At 30.3% G+C, this 19,203-nt stretch overlaps 1 protein-coding gene across 1 annotated transcript in view; it reads left to right on the top strand.

The window, feature by feature from the left end:
- LOC118185793 (small subunit processome component 20 homolog) overlaps positions 1–19,203 on the top strand; it is a 219,401-nt gene that overhangs the window by 137,018 nt on the left and 63,180 nt on the right. Inside the window, exons 42-45 of the mRNA XM_085821737.1 lie at positions 650–789; positions 3,689–3,845; positions 5,521–5,619; positions 17,379–17,546. Of these exons, the coding sequence (XP_085677863.1) occupies positions 650–789; positions 3,689–3,845; positions 5,521–5,619; positions 17,379–17,546 (564 nt within the window). The remainder of the gene's footprint in view (positions 1–649; positions 790–3,688; positions 3,846–5,520; positions 5,620–17,378; positions 17,547–19,203) is intronic.

Here is a 19,203-nt window from a genome sequence, read left to right on the forward strand (position 1 = left end):
AATGCAGCAGTTTATAGAATTATTCATTTTTAATTAATCATCTTTTGGCTTTTCTGAAACTGAACTATTAATCTCTCAATTTCTCTGGTAACTAAAAACTTTCTTTTTAATTACTTTAGTGTTACATGGTTTAATAATTGATTTTAACGTAAAACATTGTACACAGTTATAGTAAATATTTTTTTTTTTAAAGTAAGTCTTACTATTTTATGACTTCTAATTAATTCCCTTAAGAAAAGTAGTTAAATGAAAGTCATTAAAAATTCAAAATATGCGAGTGAAAGTTTTTCATATAAAACATATGATAAGATATTTTGGCACATTCATATTTTATTTCCCAAGTTATTGATTTTTTGATAAGATATAACAGAAAATTATTTTATTTAAAGAAGATTTTCTATAGATAAAATGGCCTTTTGTTTTATATTCTGTGTTTTATTGACTTAACTATTTCAAACTTTGATTTGCAAAATATGTAGTCAAAAATCTTTTCTGTCATTAAAATAGTTTCAAAAATTTTGAAAGCTGTGTGATAATTTAAAACTTTCATATCCATGTTGAATTTCAGTTTTCTTTTTGTTAATGAGTCTGAGAGCAGAAAAATACAAATTTGATGTTGATAGAAAAACAATTAAATTTATGTTTTTAGGCAAAGAGTGATGATGAACATAAATATGCTGGGCATTATTATCCAGAAGATGAAGAAATTTTACGTGTGCCTATTGCTTTAGCCATGGTTAAATTACTTCAGAAACTGCCTCCTGGAAGTCTCGAGAAGAATCTTCCTGGGTATGTTTTGATGCTTTGTCTTTAATTTTTAAAAATGTGTGTTCATTAATTTTTTATTGTGAATGTAGCAGTAGACTTAGTGACATAGTGGTTAAAGCTGCTGAGTACTGATAGTTCATGTTAAGTGCCATTCAATGGGGTGATAGCATTGGATTTTCATTATTTTTCATGTGCATAATATGAGCAAAAGCCAGTTTTTCTTTTAAAAGTTTTCCGCAAGACTGGCTCTAGAGCTGGTGAAACCGATATGGTATTAAATTTTTAGAATTTGGAGTAATAACAAACAGCAAAATTTAGGGGTGGTAAAATTTTTTAAATTCCTAGTGCCAGCCTTTCCATTCCCTTGAGTAAATAGCTCTCAAGCACTTTATTGTAATTTGTGTATCCAAACAAACTATGCATTGATATACAAATGTACTAAACTTTAGTAATTGTTGATTTTCATAAAATAGCTTTCATTTTTTTCATTCATAATGATATAAGTCTATTACTAGTACATTGTTATAAATTATTATATCATCAGTGCATGACAAAGTTAAAATGTAATTTAACTGAAAAGAAGTCCAGTGCATTTCACTAGACTGCAACATAAATTCACTGAAGAAAATATTGTTACTCATTGGCCAAGCTGAAACACTTATTTTTGACAGCATTTAATCTTTTACTATAAAATGCCTTTTGCTTTCATGTGCAATAATTTTCATGCTTTTCATTTAAGAAATGCTAAATAAAAGTATGCAAACAAAGAACTTAAAAAGCCAAGGCAGTCACATAATTTATAATTTATAAGAAATGATTTTTCATTCAAAAAAAGTATTCAGTTTGGTACACTTATAATTTTAATTATTATTTACTTTAAGAAAATTATGTTGATAATATACGGAGAAGAATGTTAGATCATTTTTAAAATTTTGTATATTTGTTGCTATTCTGTTTATGGTTATATCGCTGAAAAAATATTCTAAAAAAATTGCAATGAACTCGATTAGCTTAAAAGAGGGTTTTTTTTTTTTTTTTTTTTTTTTTTTTTTTTTTTTTACTTTTACACCTTCTTTTTTACATTAAATGCAATATCTGTATCTTTTTAAATCTCTATTACTTTGTCAACACAGGAGCAGTTAAGCTCATTCATAGCAAGTTCATGTGAATACATGTATTGTATTCATTTCATTTAACACGTCATTGGTGCATCAATCAAAAGTCACCTCTGTACAACCTTCTGTAGATAAACATTGTGTGCATTTTTACTTATACTTATTATAGGGGAATAGAAGCTTATATTAATGTAGTCCTGAAACTTAAATTTAAATTTCTTTGGATTAATTTTGTTAAGTTCCCTTTAAATGGTTATATATATATATATATACACACACACATGTTTAAAAATCTAATCTATGGTTAATGATTAAGACACAATAACACGCTGAATAAATACTAATTCAGAAGTGAAACAACAAAAATCAGCATAATATTTTTTTTTTTTTTTTTTTTTCCTAACAGGACTAGTTTTGATAGTTTTACCGAACCACCACCCTCAGCTGCAAAACCGCAAATGCTGAGGATGGTGGTTCGGTATCGAAACTAGTCCTGTAAAAATTTTGAAAATATTATGCTGATTTTTGTTGTTTGACTTCTGAATTACTATGGTTAACAGTTAAATAGGCTTTGAATGAAAATTGTTATGTTATTGGAACTTGTGCATGTTGTTCTGGTGTGCCTTAATTAAATAATTCAGTAAAAGGTTTATTAATTTCATCTGGATAAGCTTGGTTAGCTTGCTTGATTTTTTCTTCTATCATTGGTCTCAAACTGTCATTGGTCATGTGAGCCAAATTTTTTCTTCTATGATTGGTCTCAAACTGTCTTTGGTCATGTGAGCCATATGCTCAATCTGAAAACAGCTGAGCGGCAAACACTTTTTTTTTTAACAAAATGAAAAACTTAATTAGCAAAATATAAAATATTTATCAAAATATATGTAAACAATAATAATGATATCACAAAGGGAAAAATTCAAATTTATGTTTATTTTCTAACGGGTATGTAAAGTTTGTTACTTATAAAACATTTTTATTAGTTGAAATTGGTAATTCAAATATATTGTCAGATAAATAATAAATTCTGAGACTAACATTTATTTATAGTTCTAACATGTTTAGTTTATCATTAAATTATTTAGTATAATTTACTTTAAAACAAAATTAGGAAAGGCATCAGAATTATTAGAAGGTATTAGATCTTCAGAAAAATTTACCATGGAATAAATATTTGGAAATAAAATGTATAGCCTTGGAAAGAAATTACTAAATATGAATCTTCAATACAGATTGTAAATGCTTATTGGTAAATCAAGTTATTCTCTTATTAATTTTTAACTGTAAAAAAGAAAAAAAAAATACTCTAATGTTGCCAAACCTAGCATTCACATATAAGTATATTCCCAAACAAAGTGATTATTCTTAGTGCAAAATTCATTACTAAGCTTATATAGTTTGAATTAATGTTAATAAAATTTTTATCATCAGATCATTTGAATAAGATTTATATCACGCAAGTTAATTAGCGCCATTTATGTAATTCCTGGAGTTTGCAGATTTGTTTTAATGGAAATGACACAATATAAACTCAGACTTCAAATAGTTAAAATCTTGATATTTTTGTAACACTGTGTTTTCAACAAGTACATAATTGAAAAGTCTTCATAAAATTGCTTTGAGTTTGGAATGCTAGTTTGAGACGACTGACTTATATGCATCGTAAAAGACATTTTAGGTGATAATTTTCTTTTTAATAGTTTATTAATGTTTATTTTTGGCTTTAAATAATTAAATTGCTTATTTTTTTCCCTTTTTAAGACTAAAATTATTATGTATAATATATTTTTATATAATTTTTGTAGCTTATTGCTTAAAATGTGTGACTTGTTAAAATCAAGAACTGAGAGCATTCGAGAGACTACTCGAGATACTCTTGTGAAAATGATGCAGTCTTTAGGGCCAAAGTACTTTCACTGCTTATTGTCAGAAATGAAAAGTGTGATGAAGAAAGGCTATCAGGTATTTTCTTAGCACATAAGAGTACTCATGTTCGGTGACCTTTCTGTGTTTCCTTTGTGCATATGTGTCTGTATTATAAATATACATGTGTTATTATATGCTTACTGCTGCAGTATTAAGAGCAGTACCTTAAACTTGATCCTTATATGTGTTTTCAATTAAAACTGGGATGGAACTTTGGCAGATTACTTGTATTGCCCTAATTAAGTAAATAACTCAGTCAAGTTATTGTGGAAAGCTGAAAGATATTTGATAAATAAAATTAATATTTGCTGTTTTGATCACAAAGTATGCAAGTAAAGTTATTAAACATATTTTTAGGAAGGAATGTTTTTAAATAACATATTAAATGCTCGTATTTGTTGAGAAGGGGAGAGTGGTTATTTAGCAATTTAATGTATTTTAAGATTATTTATCTTTATATATATATATATATAAATGATATACACACACACACACACTATCCTCACGAAATTCCTTTTTTGTCCTTTATTTTTGCAGTTGTTGGTTGTAGACATATACTTCCAGTTATAAAATGTTTTAAATGATGTAAAGATTCATGTTTTGGCATTTTTTACACTTAAACAAGTGAGTTTTATGAAAATTGCAAAATTTAATTTTTTATACATTCCTCCAGTCCCTATACTTAAAATGTTATACTTATTATTTTACAAAAATAAATAAAACACAAAACTTTGACTCCCATATGACCAAAATTAATCTAAATATTTGATTTCAAAATTTGAGATTTTTGATATCATTTTCAATTTGCATTGAGAGGTTGGATTCCCTGTCCCCCATTTAAATGCCATTCAGTTCTGATATTCTATTGTGATTTACTAGCATCTTTAATTTATTATGTTGTTATGTTTGGTATTCCAAAAGAATTTTCACACAAGTAATTTGTGTCTTCAAAGTCTTAAAAATATACTATTAATATTCTCAGGAAGTTTTATTACTCCAGAATCACAGTCTAGTAATCATTAAAAAATTCATCGAAGTGCAAATACTTTTCAGTTTTATAATTGTAAATAATATTAAAAGTTACAAATGGTATGACTGCATGCCAATACTGAATCCAGCCAGCATTTTTCTAGAACATGAATTCTATATGATTCTGTGAATGAAATCTCCGTTTTGAAAAGAAAATATTATATTGATCACTATTATTCACAATAATCTGCATAAAAATGCTCATCATTTAATCTCTTAACATCAGAAGTCTTTTACTGATATTTTAATTTTAGTTACACAGAAATAAAACATTTTGCTTCTCAGTTTGTGTGTGGCCCTTGAATATGATCTCCAGTTTTAACATTAAGTATCTTAGGCAATTTTTTGTTACATGGAAATCAAACCTTTTGCTGTCTATTTTTTAAACAAGTTCAAAATTTTCCTAAATGTAAGTATAATGACTGGATCAAGGCATTTTAATTATGGACTACCTTTGTTACATGATTATAATTTCCTCCATATCTTCGAAATATTATATTTTGAAATCATATTTCTGATAAATTTTAATGTTTTTTATTGCATAACGTTAAAAAAATGTAAATGATGTATTAGGAGTGCGTTTAAATCACATACTTGTAGTTTGGTAACTTTTGAATTTCCTTTAATAAATTAATTGTCCCTAAGTGTTGTTATTAATTCAGGTGTTGTTCTGATTGACTAGGTTCATGTTATGACATTTACAATAAATACTGTTCTTGTTAGTCTGTCTGATCAGATGGTTTCTGGAGACTTGGATGAATCTGTTAATGATTTAACTGAGGTAATTTTATATCACTTATTTTTCATTTAAAAGATATTTTTTTACCATATATTTTGCAATAGTAAATTAAATAATGACTGTCTCATATATATGAAGCTAATTTTTAACATTGATTCAAATAGATTTTTTTTCATACTACTTTTTAATTATACTATATTACTAATATATATAATCAAGCTACTAAATAAATTGTAATTATTTCATATTTCAATAGTATGTACAGTAAACAGACCTCCTGCATAAATGAAACAAATTTTCTTTTTAAAATTAACAGAGTACTAATTGCATAATAAATAATATTTTTTAGCCCAAAGGGGCTATTAATCTTGAAACATGATTTTTGCATTATTTCACATTTTACTCGAATTTGTTGCGAGAAGTAAGATATTATTCTTTCATTTTTAATTTCTCTGTTATTAATTAACAAACTTAGCTATTTAAAAGCAATGCATGCAGTTTTATTTTTTTAACCTTTTAATCTGATTGATTTTAATAAAAATGCATTTAATTCATGTAATATCTAATTAAAAACATTAAATATTTTTATAGAATTGCATTACATGTTTTTTCACTTTTTAAGTATACAGAAAATATATAATGTTCCCGTGTTCACCTGATATCCTATTAAGTGTTTCGCTATTTCATGTGTCATTTCTCTATTGATAGTCTCTATTGATAAATCATATTAAACTTTAAGAAGAGCTCTTTTGAATGATCTTTAAAATCTGAACCCTTTCAAATTTTTTAAAATTTTCATTTTAATTTTATTATTATTATTTAATTACTATTTATTTTACTTCTGATTAGTGTAACTACTTCTTGAAAGGATTGCATATGCAGATAGAGCAAAATGCCTTTCCCCTTTCCGTGATTACAAAATATGTTAAAAAAAATTTTTATGTATTGAGCGAAAACTGTTATAATTAGGCATATATGGTTTTTGGTAATTAATTTTATGGATGCTATTAAGTTAGTAAATTTCAATGTGTAACTTAAAGAATTACTTTGTAACTTGGAGAATATCAAGTCCATATTTCAGTTTTCACCATGTGTTCTTAAATATTTACTCTGTGACACTTATCATGATATCTCAAGGTTCATACGGTCCTTAAAAGTCCTTGGATTTTTTGGAATCGATTTCTGGTCCTTAAAAGTCCTTCATTTTTGGCCAGAATCAGCAGAAAGTCCTTAATTTTAATCATCTGAAATTTCTGTCTGTTTTTACGACTGTCATTTTGAGTGTGAATTGGCATTTTGAGGAATATTTTTGGCGATTCATTGCCATATATATGGTTATCTTTTGAATGGGTTCATGAGTTATAATTTGTTTCTATTTCTAATATAAATGATGGGATACTCAAGTTTCTATGCAAGAAGTGAAACATTTTGAAATTCATTTTTTCTAGTAAAGAGCTCTTAAACAACTTTCCACTTTTGAAGGATGTGAATTCTTTTATTAAACAATTCTAAATTTGGCGACTTTTCAACATTTTGGCAATTTTTAAATTAGTTTCTATAAAAACCTTTTAATTCCAAGATTTGATAATTTTTCAACGATTTTTTTTAAAACATCATAACATTAATAAATTTAATAAAATAATGGTAATATATTGAAATTGTATTTAAAAAATAACATTAAAATAAAACATTTTTATTTTTTGCTGTCCTATTATAAAATTTCATTTTGGCAACTTATTATACAATATTTTAAATCTGAAAAATAAACAAGGTATAATGCTATAAAGCGCAATTTACAAAACAGCTTTTAGCAAAAGCAAAATTAGCTATGTAATTAATTAAAAATGTCTTGTTTTTAATTTTTTCATAGTAAGAGTTTTTCCCATGTAATTGTCTCAGAATATTCAAAATTCTCAGAATGTGCATCAGTTTTCTCTTTAAAATTAATTTTATACTTTTACCTTCCTATTTTTTTTTCCAAAATATTTCTGGCTTTTTGCTGTTACAGAAATGGTAGGGATAATTTTTCTTTAGGATTTTAGACATTGCAGCTTTGAAAGTTTAGAAGGATTTGAAGGCAAGATTTATAGACTCATGATTCTAGTAGATTTGAGAAATATATGACAAAATTAAAAATGTCTCCATGGTATCAACACGTAATGGATGTATTTTACAGAAAGTTTGCAATGAATTTCTTAATTTTTTGAGAACATCTGGAAGAACAATGAAAACATAATATTTGAATGTTTTACTTCTGATACCATAATCTTAACATGGTTATCTTCTCTTTATTTTCTCTACTTTTCACTAGACACAAACATGGAATTTATCAAAAATGCTTCTGTTCTTACCACATGGGCAGGCATTATAGAAAGAGATTTTTTTATTAATAAAGAAATCGAAAACTTACAATTTAAAAGATTCATCTAATATTTCTTAATGCGTCATACACATAGCTGGCACTAGGCGTTTTGACACCTGATGCAATCTCTGTGGATCCTAAATTCTGCTGCCTAGTGCCTTTCTAAATTCTGCTCCCAATGCTTGCTCTAAATTCTAAAAGTCTGCCACATCAACTCTGTAACCGGCCTTTACTATATCTATTTCATATTACTAAAGAAATCAAAATTAGACGCTTTTTCTGTACATTCTAAATGCATTTAATGTTTTTTAGAATAATAGAAATCCTTAATTAACCCTTTGATACACGGTGTTCGTGCCTTGAAACCACCATTTTTCGAATTTTTTTCTCCTCTTTTTCCGAAATTTTTGAGTGAAAATGAATTGATTACTGATCTTTTACATCTAAATAACACAAAATGACTGTAGAATCATATATGTTTTAGGTATTAATACTTCAGATATGATGCCTTTAAAATTTGTTTTCGATGAGACAAAATAACTTCCTTTAAAATAAACAACTCTAAATTTCAAAAGTTAGTCATCGCACATCATGATTTCTATCATAAACAATAAAATATTGCAGTAATTAAACTGCATATATAAAAAAAAAAAAAAAACTTCTACATACCTGCCAACTTTTGCGAATTTTTCGTAATTTTTACGAAAATGTGTTTGTCTTTACGATTTTACGATCGTAATCCATTTTTTACGATTTTTTTCCTTTTTCAAGTGTTTTTAGTGATTTTTGTCGAAATTTTAGAATTTTTTGCCAATTCAGCGATTTTTGCCAATTACCGACTACTTCGAATCCAGTAACCTGCGGTTTCTCCCAACTCGCCGCTTAACCAGCCAATCCAATGCGCTGAACTTGTTTCTCCCACTCTTTCCTTTGTGGGCGCGAGATTATTTTTTTCACGTTCGCTTCAGCAGCAAGGGAATTACTCAGCTCGGAATCAGCGAGCATGGATTGTCGCTTTTTTTTTTTTTTTTTTTTTTTTGTTTGTTTGTTTGCATGTGCTACGAATTTTCTTAATACGTCGTTGTTACGAAATGAGTTCAAAAAAAACGTATTCTCAATATTTTCGGCCTGCCTACAAAGCCGAATTTCCAACAATTAAAGAATCCTTCAAAGGAAATAACTATGCATTTTGCAATGTGTGCGTGTGTGACTTCATAATAAGTCACGGTGGAAGAAGCAACATGGTGAAGCAAGTTAAGTCTAAAAAGCATGAAGTTAATGCTTCCGCTTCGACAACGTCAAAGAAAGTGGATGATTTTTTTTCAAATTCAGCTACGAATTCGGATGCTGATGCCCTTTTGGCAGAGTGTTTTTTTTTACTGCATTCCTCATCGAACACAACGTGCCGCTAAGCGCTGCCGATCACGCGATGCACATAGTTAAATGATAGCTGCACTCCAGAATTCAGCATTTTCGGTGTCAATCGATGGCAGCAACGACAGAGATTGGAAGCTTTACCCCATCGTTGTCACATATTTCTGTGATATTTCTAATGAAATGAAAACTCATCTTTTGCATCTTTCATTGTTAAATGGAGACGCTACGTTGGAAAATATTGCCTTCTTGGTAATTAATGAGTTGAAACAACTTAACATCCCAATATCAAACTACATTTCATTTGGTGCAGATAATGCTCATGTCATGGTGGGTGACAAAAAGGGTGTAGCCTCTTTCCTCAAAAAAGAACAAAATGAATTAATTGTTATTGGATGCCCATGCCACTTAATTAATTTGGCAGCAGAAAAAGCTGCAGCTGCTTTACCATTAAATATTGACCAGCTTCTGATTGATGTGTTTTTCTATCTGGAAAAAAGTGTAAAAAGGAAAGAAAACCTAAAGAATTTCCAAGAACTGTGCTCTGGTGAAACGAGAAAAATTCTGAAACATGTATGCACAAGATGGTTATCCTTAGGCAGAGCGCTAGGAAGGTTTATTGAACAGTGGGATGCATTGCTAAAATATTTCCACAAAGAGACCAAAACGAAATTACAAATCCCATCAAATTTGTCAGCATATAAGATTCCGAAAACCAACTTTGCTTCTAATCAAAATGCTTTAAAAGGGAAAAGCCAACACACAGAATCAAACCCTTTAAAAAGAAAATGCTTAGAAGACTCCTCAAAGGTCAACTTTGTTAAAGAAGTTGAAGGGAAGAAGAAAGAGTCTTCTATTAGCCGTGAGGAAAGGATTTTCTATCTTCTTTCTTCAGATTTGAACAAAGCATATTGTAGTTTTGTTTTAAGTACCATTAAGATTTTTGAAAGTGTAAATACTCTTCTACAATCAGCTTCGCCAAAATCTCCCCTGCTTATCCAAATTCTTAATGATCTTTTGAAAGAACTTTATACTAAGTTTGTAAAACCGTCCGTTGTGAAAAACAGTGTGTTGATTCGTGTTGCCTATAATAGTTTGGCAAATCAAAAGGATGACAATGATCTTATAATTGGAAATCAAACCAGGGAACTTGTAAATTTTTTGAAAGATCATGAGAAAAAATAATTTTTTCAATGTGTTAGAAAGTACTTTTCCTCAGCCTGTGATTACATTGTAAGGAAGTTTCCTTTGCAAAATGTTCTTTTAAATGCTGAAGTGGCAAATTTGAAACAAATTGAAAATTCATCTTTTGAAAAGATTCATTTTTTTATTGATAAATTTCCATTTTTGTTAACAATTAATGAAAATGAATGACATAATGATGCTTTATATGAACTAAAGAACCGATTTTCTGCTGCACAGTGTGAAGACTTTGTCAGTTCTGGAGAAGATAGACTTGATGTCCTCGTTGGTACCTTAAAAAGAATAAATAGAGCTGATGGAACACCAAAATATAATAGACTACAAAGAGTTTTATGTGCTATTCTCGTAATTCCACACAGTAATGCTGAGTGCGAGAGAGTCTTCAGTGTTGTGAAAAAAAAACAAAACTATGTTTCGTTCTTCAATTTCACCAAAAACTCTAGAAAACATTTTAATTGCTAAATGTTATGAGGAAACTAATTGTTATGACAGGAAATTTTCCAAAGAATTTTTGGCTAAAGCCAAAAAATGCACTCTAAATTCATTGCAATAATTTTTTTGTATAACATTAAGTTCTTGTTTTATGTTTCCTAATAAAATTTTTAGTTACTACTTAATTGAGATTTACTAATGTAAGTACAATTTTCTTTTTTCTATTTGTATAAATTGTTATTTTTTTAATATCAAAGCATGATATTAATTCTTCGTGTTCTTCTGAATTTTGGAGAAATCTTCTGAATTTTTATCATTAGAGGTTGGTAGGTATGCCTCTATATGTATGGCATTTGCTATGTGGTTTCAGGACGCGACCACTGCGCCACTAGAGCATTGTGTCACAATGCTTACAATCCTCTAGAGGCTCGGTGGTCGCGCCTTGAAACCACTGCCGTTTGCTTCTCAATGGCGTTCGCTTGCTTTTCAAATAGGAATGTTTATTTTTACCCGAATATAGATAAAGAGCTTTGAAACCACAGAGTTATTTTATTACTAAACAATATGTGCACCTTCCCAGTGAAATGGTCTTTCTTTTCCAAATACTTTTCTCTGACATCAACACACTTGCTCCCCAAGCTAGTATTTTGATTTTATAAATTATTTCATGTGGTTTAAATTTAATGTAAATATACTTTTAATGTAATTAAAAATAGAAATTATGTAAAAGTAATGTAAATTAAAAATATTTTCTGACTATTTTGGGACGAAGTATGAATGGGAAATGAACAATCCGTACAAAGCCAAAAAGACCAAGCCCGCTCCCCCCTCCATTAACATACAAAAACACAAATTTCATGTGCCAGATGAAAAGAAACTAAGTAACGCTGGGCATATACCAGTGAAATTTAAATCTAGGCAGTGTACATTTTGTAGCGCAAGGAAGAAACCTCGTAGAACAAGATGTATGTGTGAAACGTGCAATGTGGGTCTATGCATGTACGAAAAAGACAAAACATGCTTTGAACAGTGTCACAAAAAAAAGTTTGTTCTTTGAAATTTAAAAAAAAAAAAAAAAAAAAAAACACTGAGTTCTTTTTTATCCTTATTTTATTGAGTTTTTTAATCCATTTATCCAAATATCCTTATTATGTAGGTACTTATATTTTCACTGCTATAGAAAAATTACATAAATGTTTATTTTTTAATTTTTTCTGACGATTAACTTTGTAAAATAATGTAAAAAAATTATATATAATAATATTCTTACATACATTTTTTTAAAATCCATAAATTTCGTCATTTATTGGAAACGCACGCGGAAAATGGTAAGTTTTTCCCCCCTACTACATCAGTAAATTTCAACCTAGCCGCGCGGTGATTTCACAGTGCGACCACCACCCACAGAACAACGGACAAGATTTTAAAATGAAAAGAAAACATGTTGAAGAAAGAAACTGAATACGTAAAGGAAATTATTCTTCGAAGATATGTGCAGTTATTATTATGTAAATTACCCAATTGTTTATGATTTCAACCTTTACTGTAATTTCCCATTTTTATTTCCTCATATGATAGAGTTATTGAGCCAGATTAAATTAAAATTAAATTGTATAATCTTTGACCACTAGTCCACATTATTAGTTTGAATTTGACTGTTCTTGTTTAATTACGTCGCCGTGAGCTGTAACTGATTTTGTTAGCATCAGAATATGCCTTTATGTCCTAAATTCTTTTTAAATAAGAGACTTATTTAAACCTTTGTCTGATATTGTAGTTAATTTTAGACATAGCGATAATATGCTTTATGTCTGCCGGGGGTTTGGGACTGTTTAACTTTTACCAGATCAATTAAACTCTCATAGGTATATTATGGAGAGGTTGACAAGTTAGGAGATAAAGCACGCAGAAACTAGGGAGAGCATTGGTTTGCATATTGAGACAAAATTCTAATTGTTAGAATGCTTAAAAAAGAAGGAAATTGATATAAACTAGCCAAAATGTCTGGAAAGGCTTCAAATTAAAATGGCGGATAAATATTTTGTTGACTGTTGTTGTTACAAAACATAAATGTTTTGTAGCTTTTAATGTGTAATTATCTTAATATCGTTTAAGAATCTGTGTCATAAATTACATGAATTTTAAACTGTGAAATTTTATTAGATTTTGATTTTAATAGGGCTTTTTTAACAAGGTTATCAAACTACCTAATTTAATTATTTATAACTAACTGCTTAACCCTTAAAAATTATCTCTACATATTAAAGCGAGTTATTGCCTTTCATTAATATTCACTGTGGTCACAAGATAAAATATAAAAATGTAAAAATTCAAGTAAAACATATTCTATGCATCTACTGAGACTTAAAATAAATAATACAAAACAACTTTTCACCTCTGGTGCTTTAATGGCTTATTGGAACCTTAACTGTGTTACTACCCCTGCAACTGTACACAAAGCTATGACACTAACTGCATCAAACAGAGCCTGACTAACTTTCAACACTTCCCGACCCTACATCAGGCCTTTCAGGTTTGTTCTAGTCAACAGGTCTCTCTCTAGACAAGTTGCAGCGGTGACAACATTCAGTCTTTTGTTATGAATCATGCTGATTATGATCTTACTTCTCATTTTAGCTTATGCAGTTTAACATAAAATGTGCCTGCTTATTTACTAAACCTTTAGACTGACCAAGTATGTGACAAAATGAGACATAAAAAAAAATCAACATAAAGCTAACTGTTAGTAAAATGCACCGTAATTTCCGGAAGAAAGGCCGCATGAGCGTAAACGCCGCAGTCGAGAAAAATGGCGGGAAAACAATTAAAATTACACAGAAACGCCACATCAGCGTAAACGCTGCAATAGATTAAATTGCGTGTGACATCGTCGTGGGCCATATATATGCAAAATCTCAACCTATGTCCTGATATATGTCATATCAGTTAAGAAAAATGCGTGAAATGAAACCATATCTCAAAAATAAATTGAATGAAAGAAATGTTGAAAATATATTTACGTTCACGAATATACTTATGTTTACCCACTAAAGAAGTCCATATTTGTAATACTCAGACTATATTATAAAAAATGTTGCAACAACGAAATATTAAATTTGGATTACAAAAGGAAATTTGAAATTTTACTTACAAAAGGAATTACAGCAAACTATACATCATATAAAGCCTTCAAAATCTGATTCTTCACTATCTGAATTAAAAAGATTTAGTAAATCCTGATTTAAGTCTTTCAGATCGTCACATTCATCCTCTTGGTTTACAGTCTCTTTATCTAAAGATATAATTTCAGCTTCTTTGAACCCTGCTATTATTGACGATGTTTTTACCAATTTCCACGCGCTTCCTACCCACTTTGCAACTTTTTCATAAGATGCTCTACAAATTTTACTGCTTTTGGTATACGTATGCAATCCTTCACTCATCCAACACTCCCACCGCTTTCGGACTTCAGCTTTGAAGGATTTATTACCTGACAAATCTAATGATTGTAAGATTTTTGTCAAACCACCAGGAATTATTGCTACAGTCGTAGACAATTTTTGACATCGAGTTTTCACTGACTCAAGTAAATGAGCATGCATAGAATCCATTATCAATAACCCTTTTGGTTGGAAAAAAGATCCCTTACGACACTGCCAAACTTTTTGTAGCCACTCATGCATGATTGTTTCTCACATCCAGCCATTCTCGTTTGCACAAATAATTACGTCATTAGGAAAATCTCCCTTCGGAATAGGTTTCCGTTTAAAAATTATCATCGGCTTTAGCTTGTCACCGTTTGCAGCACAAGCTAACACACATGTAAATGACGTTCTTTCATGCCCCGTCGTAAGCAAAGATACAGTTTTTGCACCAATTTCATCAACAGTTCTGTTTGCAGGAGAGTCGAAAACTAACAGCATTTCATCCATATTTATTATCTGTGACCAAAGAAGTTTTCTTTTGTTAATAATATCTGTCACATATTTTAGAAAAGATGCCTTTTTATCCTGCCAGTCCATTGGTAATTGTTGCCCGACTGTTGTTCTAGTACGCACAGAAATATTTTTTCTTTTCATAAATCTGCTACACCAGCAAGGCAATCCTTTGAAATCATTTATGTTCATTTGCTTTGCTATAAATTTTGCTTGTAAGCGAATTTTCACAGTTGAAATTGCCATTCCTTTTTTCGTTGCTCCTTTATCCAGTTTGCAAGGTCGTCCTCTAGATTTGGCCACCTTACGATACCACTTTTTTTGCTCGTTTCTGTTGTGGCATATTTTTAAGTTCTTCTTTTTCAGTTCTCCAACGTTGAGTACATCTCCCGTCCATTTCAAACTCTCGAGCTGCTGCTCTATTTCTAATTTGTTCAGCACATGAAATTACATTAAGCTTAAAACCAGCAGTATAGCTTCTGTACCGTTTAGGTGCCATTTTCAAAATTTTTCTGCTCCCTTCTTACTTGAAAACTATCCAACAAGTGCTTGTACCCAAAGTGATGGGATCTGTATCTGGCAGAATGCCAAGAAAAATCGATTCATGCTGAAGGGGAAATACGTCAGAGTTCATTATTGCGAGGCAGGTGGAGTCCTGTCCGCCTTTGAAAAAAATTGCAGAAAAGGCAGGGGTGGGCAGAGGATGGGTCCTTGAAGATTCATCGAATGGCAGAGGAGAGAGACTATTCAAACTGATGAGAATGCTGATTTGAAAGGGGGAAGAATGTTATTGTTCTGAGATCCAGTTTAGGGTGAATAAGGCATGTAGGTCCATTCAAGGGAAAGAATGTAAACAAAATAACGTTCGCAAAAAGCAACTGAGTGGTCTTTTGTGTGGGAACAGCACCAGTCCCGCTCAAAATTTAAGTTTTAAACACGTAAACGCTGCGGCGTTTCTTCCGGAAATTCCGGTAAATGTCACTTATCTTCTTTCAAATATGACTATTATAAGTGTAAAATATTTAATGCTACTTGATGAATTGCATAAAGTTTATTTTATTCTCAAACTTATAACAATTATGTTAATTAATTCATGTTTAGTAATAATGCATACTACTTAGTGATCTATTTTATTTTTAGGATGCTATTACAAAAGTGAAATTCAGGCATAGATAATATCTTCAATTGAATTTATTCAGTTCCCATTTGCTCATAGATCCTTTTTTTTTTTTCATTAATGGTCCTTAAAAGTCCTTAATTTCCATGTGCAGAAATGTGTATGAACCATGTATCTATTATTCTGGCCTTCAGAGTATTGAATATTGGTAACAAATAGGGTTAAGTCATTGATATGTTATTCTGTTTGATTCACGAACACAGTCAAAAATCTAACCACTCACAGTAAGCTTGCCACAACTTGGATGGTCATTAATGTTCCCAGTTTAAAAATTTTTCATACTTAATTCCTGATGCGCTTAATATCTGGAGAATATCATGTATACAAACTTTTAAGGTGCCATTAATGGCTGTGCAATGGTGTTGTTGTTGCCACAAGTTATTTTTAGGCCTTGCCAGTATGTTGGCTCCATCTATTATTGATATTGTGAACTATTTGCTCCTTGTACTCTATTAGATATTAACGGTTATGTTTGCCAATAGAAGGTGCCTGCAAAGGTCACTGTTCTTGTAGCTAATGCTGCAGTACTGGGTTGAGAACTTGCATATTTTGGTGCCATAACTTGATCCTTAAGCTAATCGAGTCAAAAACATCTGTCTTCATGTGTGTGGTTTTTGTGATATCTTTCCTATATGGCAACCACAGTGCCATATAGCCTTATCTCAGCAGCATTTTAATTTGATATATGTGATATTTTGACAGCCTGCATAGTGGTGCAAGCAAACTCATTTTGAGCCCATGGGCATAGTTTAGAGACCCTAGTCTTTTGGCATGTATGTCACCATTAGGTTATGGATTTTAACGTGAGCACCTAGTCACCTCTACTGTGATGCAGTTGTCTAGTTGGGCCTGACTGTGCAGGCTACTCTGCTGTGATGCAATTGTTTGTGTAGGAGAGGCAGTAGAAGAGCAGTCATCATGTCCTGGGTCACCAATGCAATACCAATTGCGATTTATTGATGCCATATTTCACAAATTATCCCTTGGTGCCATGTCTTGCATGCTAAAAAAATAATAAGATTACATATTGATAAAATTTCACATTTCTATCTTATTTCATAGAAAATATTTTTTAAAAAAAAAGATCAAATTTTTAAAAAATTGCTTTTTGTTCACTCTGTACTTTAAGTGAAAAATGTAGAACATGAGTTAAAAATTTGTAAAGTTTTCTAATAACCTATATTTTTAGTCCTTAGACAATCTAGCATTTAATAATGAAATTATTTAGATACTCTATATTGGATTAATAATGGATCATGATATCCCTACAAATTTTTTTTCATTGTTAATACATACTTGTAAATTTTTTCCCTTGTAGATTTGCATCAGTGAATTATTTAGTGATGTAGCAGAAGAAAAAGAAGTAGCCAAAATTACAAGAAAACTAAAAGAAGCTCGAAGTTTCAAAAGTTATTCAATATTTCAAATTTTGAGTAAATATGTGTCTGAAAATCTACTATTAGAACTCATTGCACCCCTAAAAGAGGTTAGTTTTGATTCACTGTGTCTTTTATGATATTTTGATTCATTTTTATTGAAGATGTTCAATTTAATTTTAGTAGTAGGCAAAACATTGTAATACAAATTCATTAAACTTGTTAAAAGTTGTCAACAGAATAGCTGAAAATCTCAGAAATGTTCTTTTCTATAAAATCTAATATTAGAGCAGCGTTTCAACATAGATATTGACAAAATGTAGCATAAAATCCTTAAAGTTAAGTTTAAAATGAAAAATTCCTTGAATTCATAAAAAGCATCTTAACTTTTGAAGCAGAAAATGGTGATTTGAATGTTCTTCAGCCTTTGGACATTAATGGAAATGGGTTTGAGCCTAGGTTTCTGGGGCAAGAGAAGCAAAATTTTTCAAATTCGGTTATCAACTAAATCTGATAATATCATCTAATATTGAATAAGTAATATCAAATTTTTTATGTGTATCATTTTGTAAGATATTTAGTACTCCAGTTTTTCACTGAATTTTTTCCTCAATGAGAGGATGGCATTTGATGTATTTTATGAACATGTGATGCCATGGCAAGAATATCTGCTATCTCACATACATGAAATCTATGTTAATAATAGTCTCAGAATCAGATTGAGCACCATAATTGGTGAAACCGGTATGGTCACACCAGGTGGCAGAATTTAGAAATGTCACAGATTACTCCAAGAACCAAAAAACCCAGTGTTAGCCTACTCAAAATAATTCTTATGAGATGCTGGATGTTAGTGATTAGTTTTTCCAGCTATTATTGTTCTGCAGAACAAGAAATGATGATACACACATACACTGACAACAGTTTCTTGCTTATATAGAACAAAAAATTGTTTTCACGAAAAATATAAATATATATATTAGCATATTTTTCATATATTAGTGAAAATTGTCTATAAACTATATTTTGTTTAATAGAATATGTAAGAAGTACCTTGCCTTTAAAAAGAGCAGGTAATGCTCACTTTACATTGGTTTTCTAACTCTGCTATATAAATTGAAATTGGTCAATTTGAGTCCACAATTCACACTGAAAATAAATACACATGTAATAAATTTCACAAACCCATATAAAAACAGTATGACAGCATGGTGGCGAAGTGGCTAGCGCATTGCGCAGCTGCGCTACAGGTCTGGGGTTCGATCCCCCGCGCTGGGCAAGGTTGACTCAGCCTTTCATTCCTTGAGTGGTTCGATAAAATGAGTACCAAGTTTGCTTGGGGACTAAATACTTGGGGGCTTCCTGCGACAAGCTGTCCACTTGCCCAGAGCAAGTGCTGATGCACTTCGGGGCCCAAGGTCAAGAAAGCAGATTTCAGAGTACTGTAGGCTGTGACTCTCCAGGGCTGTTGTGCCACTGAGGTTTTTTAGTTTATACAAAACAGTATTGTTTATTTTTTGTAAAATAAAAAGACATGTACATACATATTTTTAAATAAAAATATATTTCAACAAGATTCTATACCATAGCATATTCTCCTGCAGATCTTTACATAGTTCTTATTTTTTAATTATTATTATTAATATTAATAATAAAAACTGCCAAAAATAACAAGAACCACTTCTTGTTGATTCTGAATTAACGTGCATCAAAATCATTGCATCTCTGTATCAAAATGATCATCCTATTTGCATAAATTATTTGTAG

Source organism: Stegodyphus dumicola, chromosome 8 (genome assembly GCF_044657685.1).
Source record: "Stegodyphus dumicola isolate Sdum_Otavi_A_Nest chromosome 8, ASM4465768v1".
Taxonomy (NCBI): Eukaryota; Metazoa; Arthropoda; class Arachnida; order Araneae; family Eresidae; genus Stegodyphus; species Stegodyphus dumicola.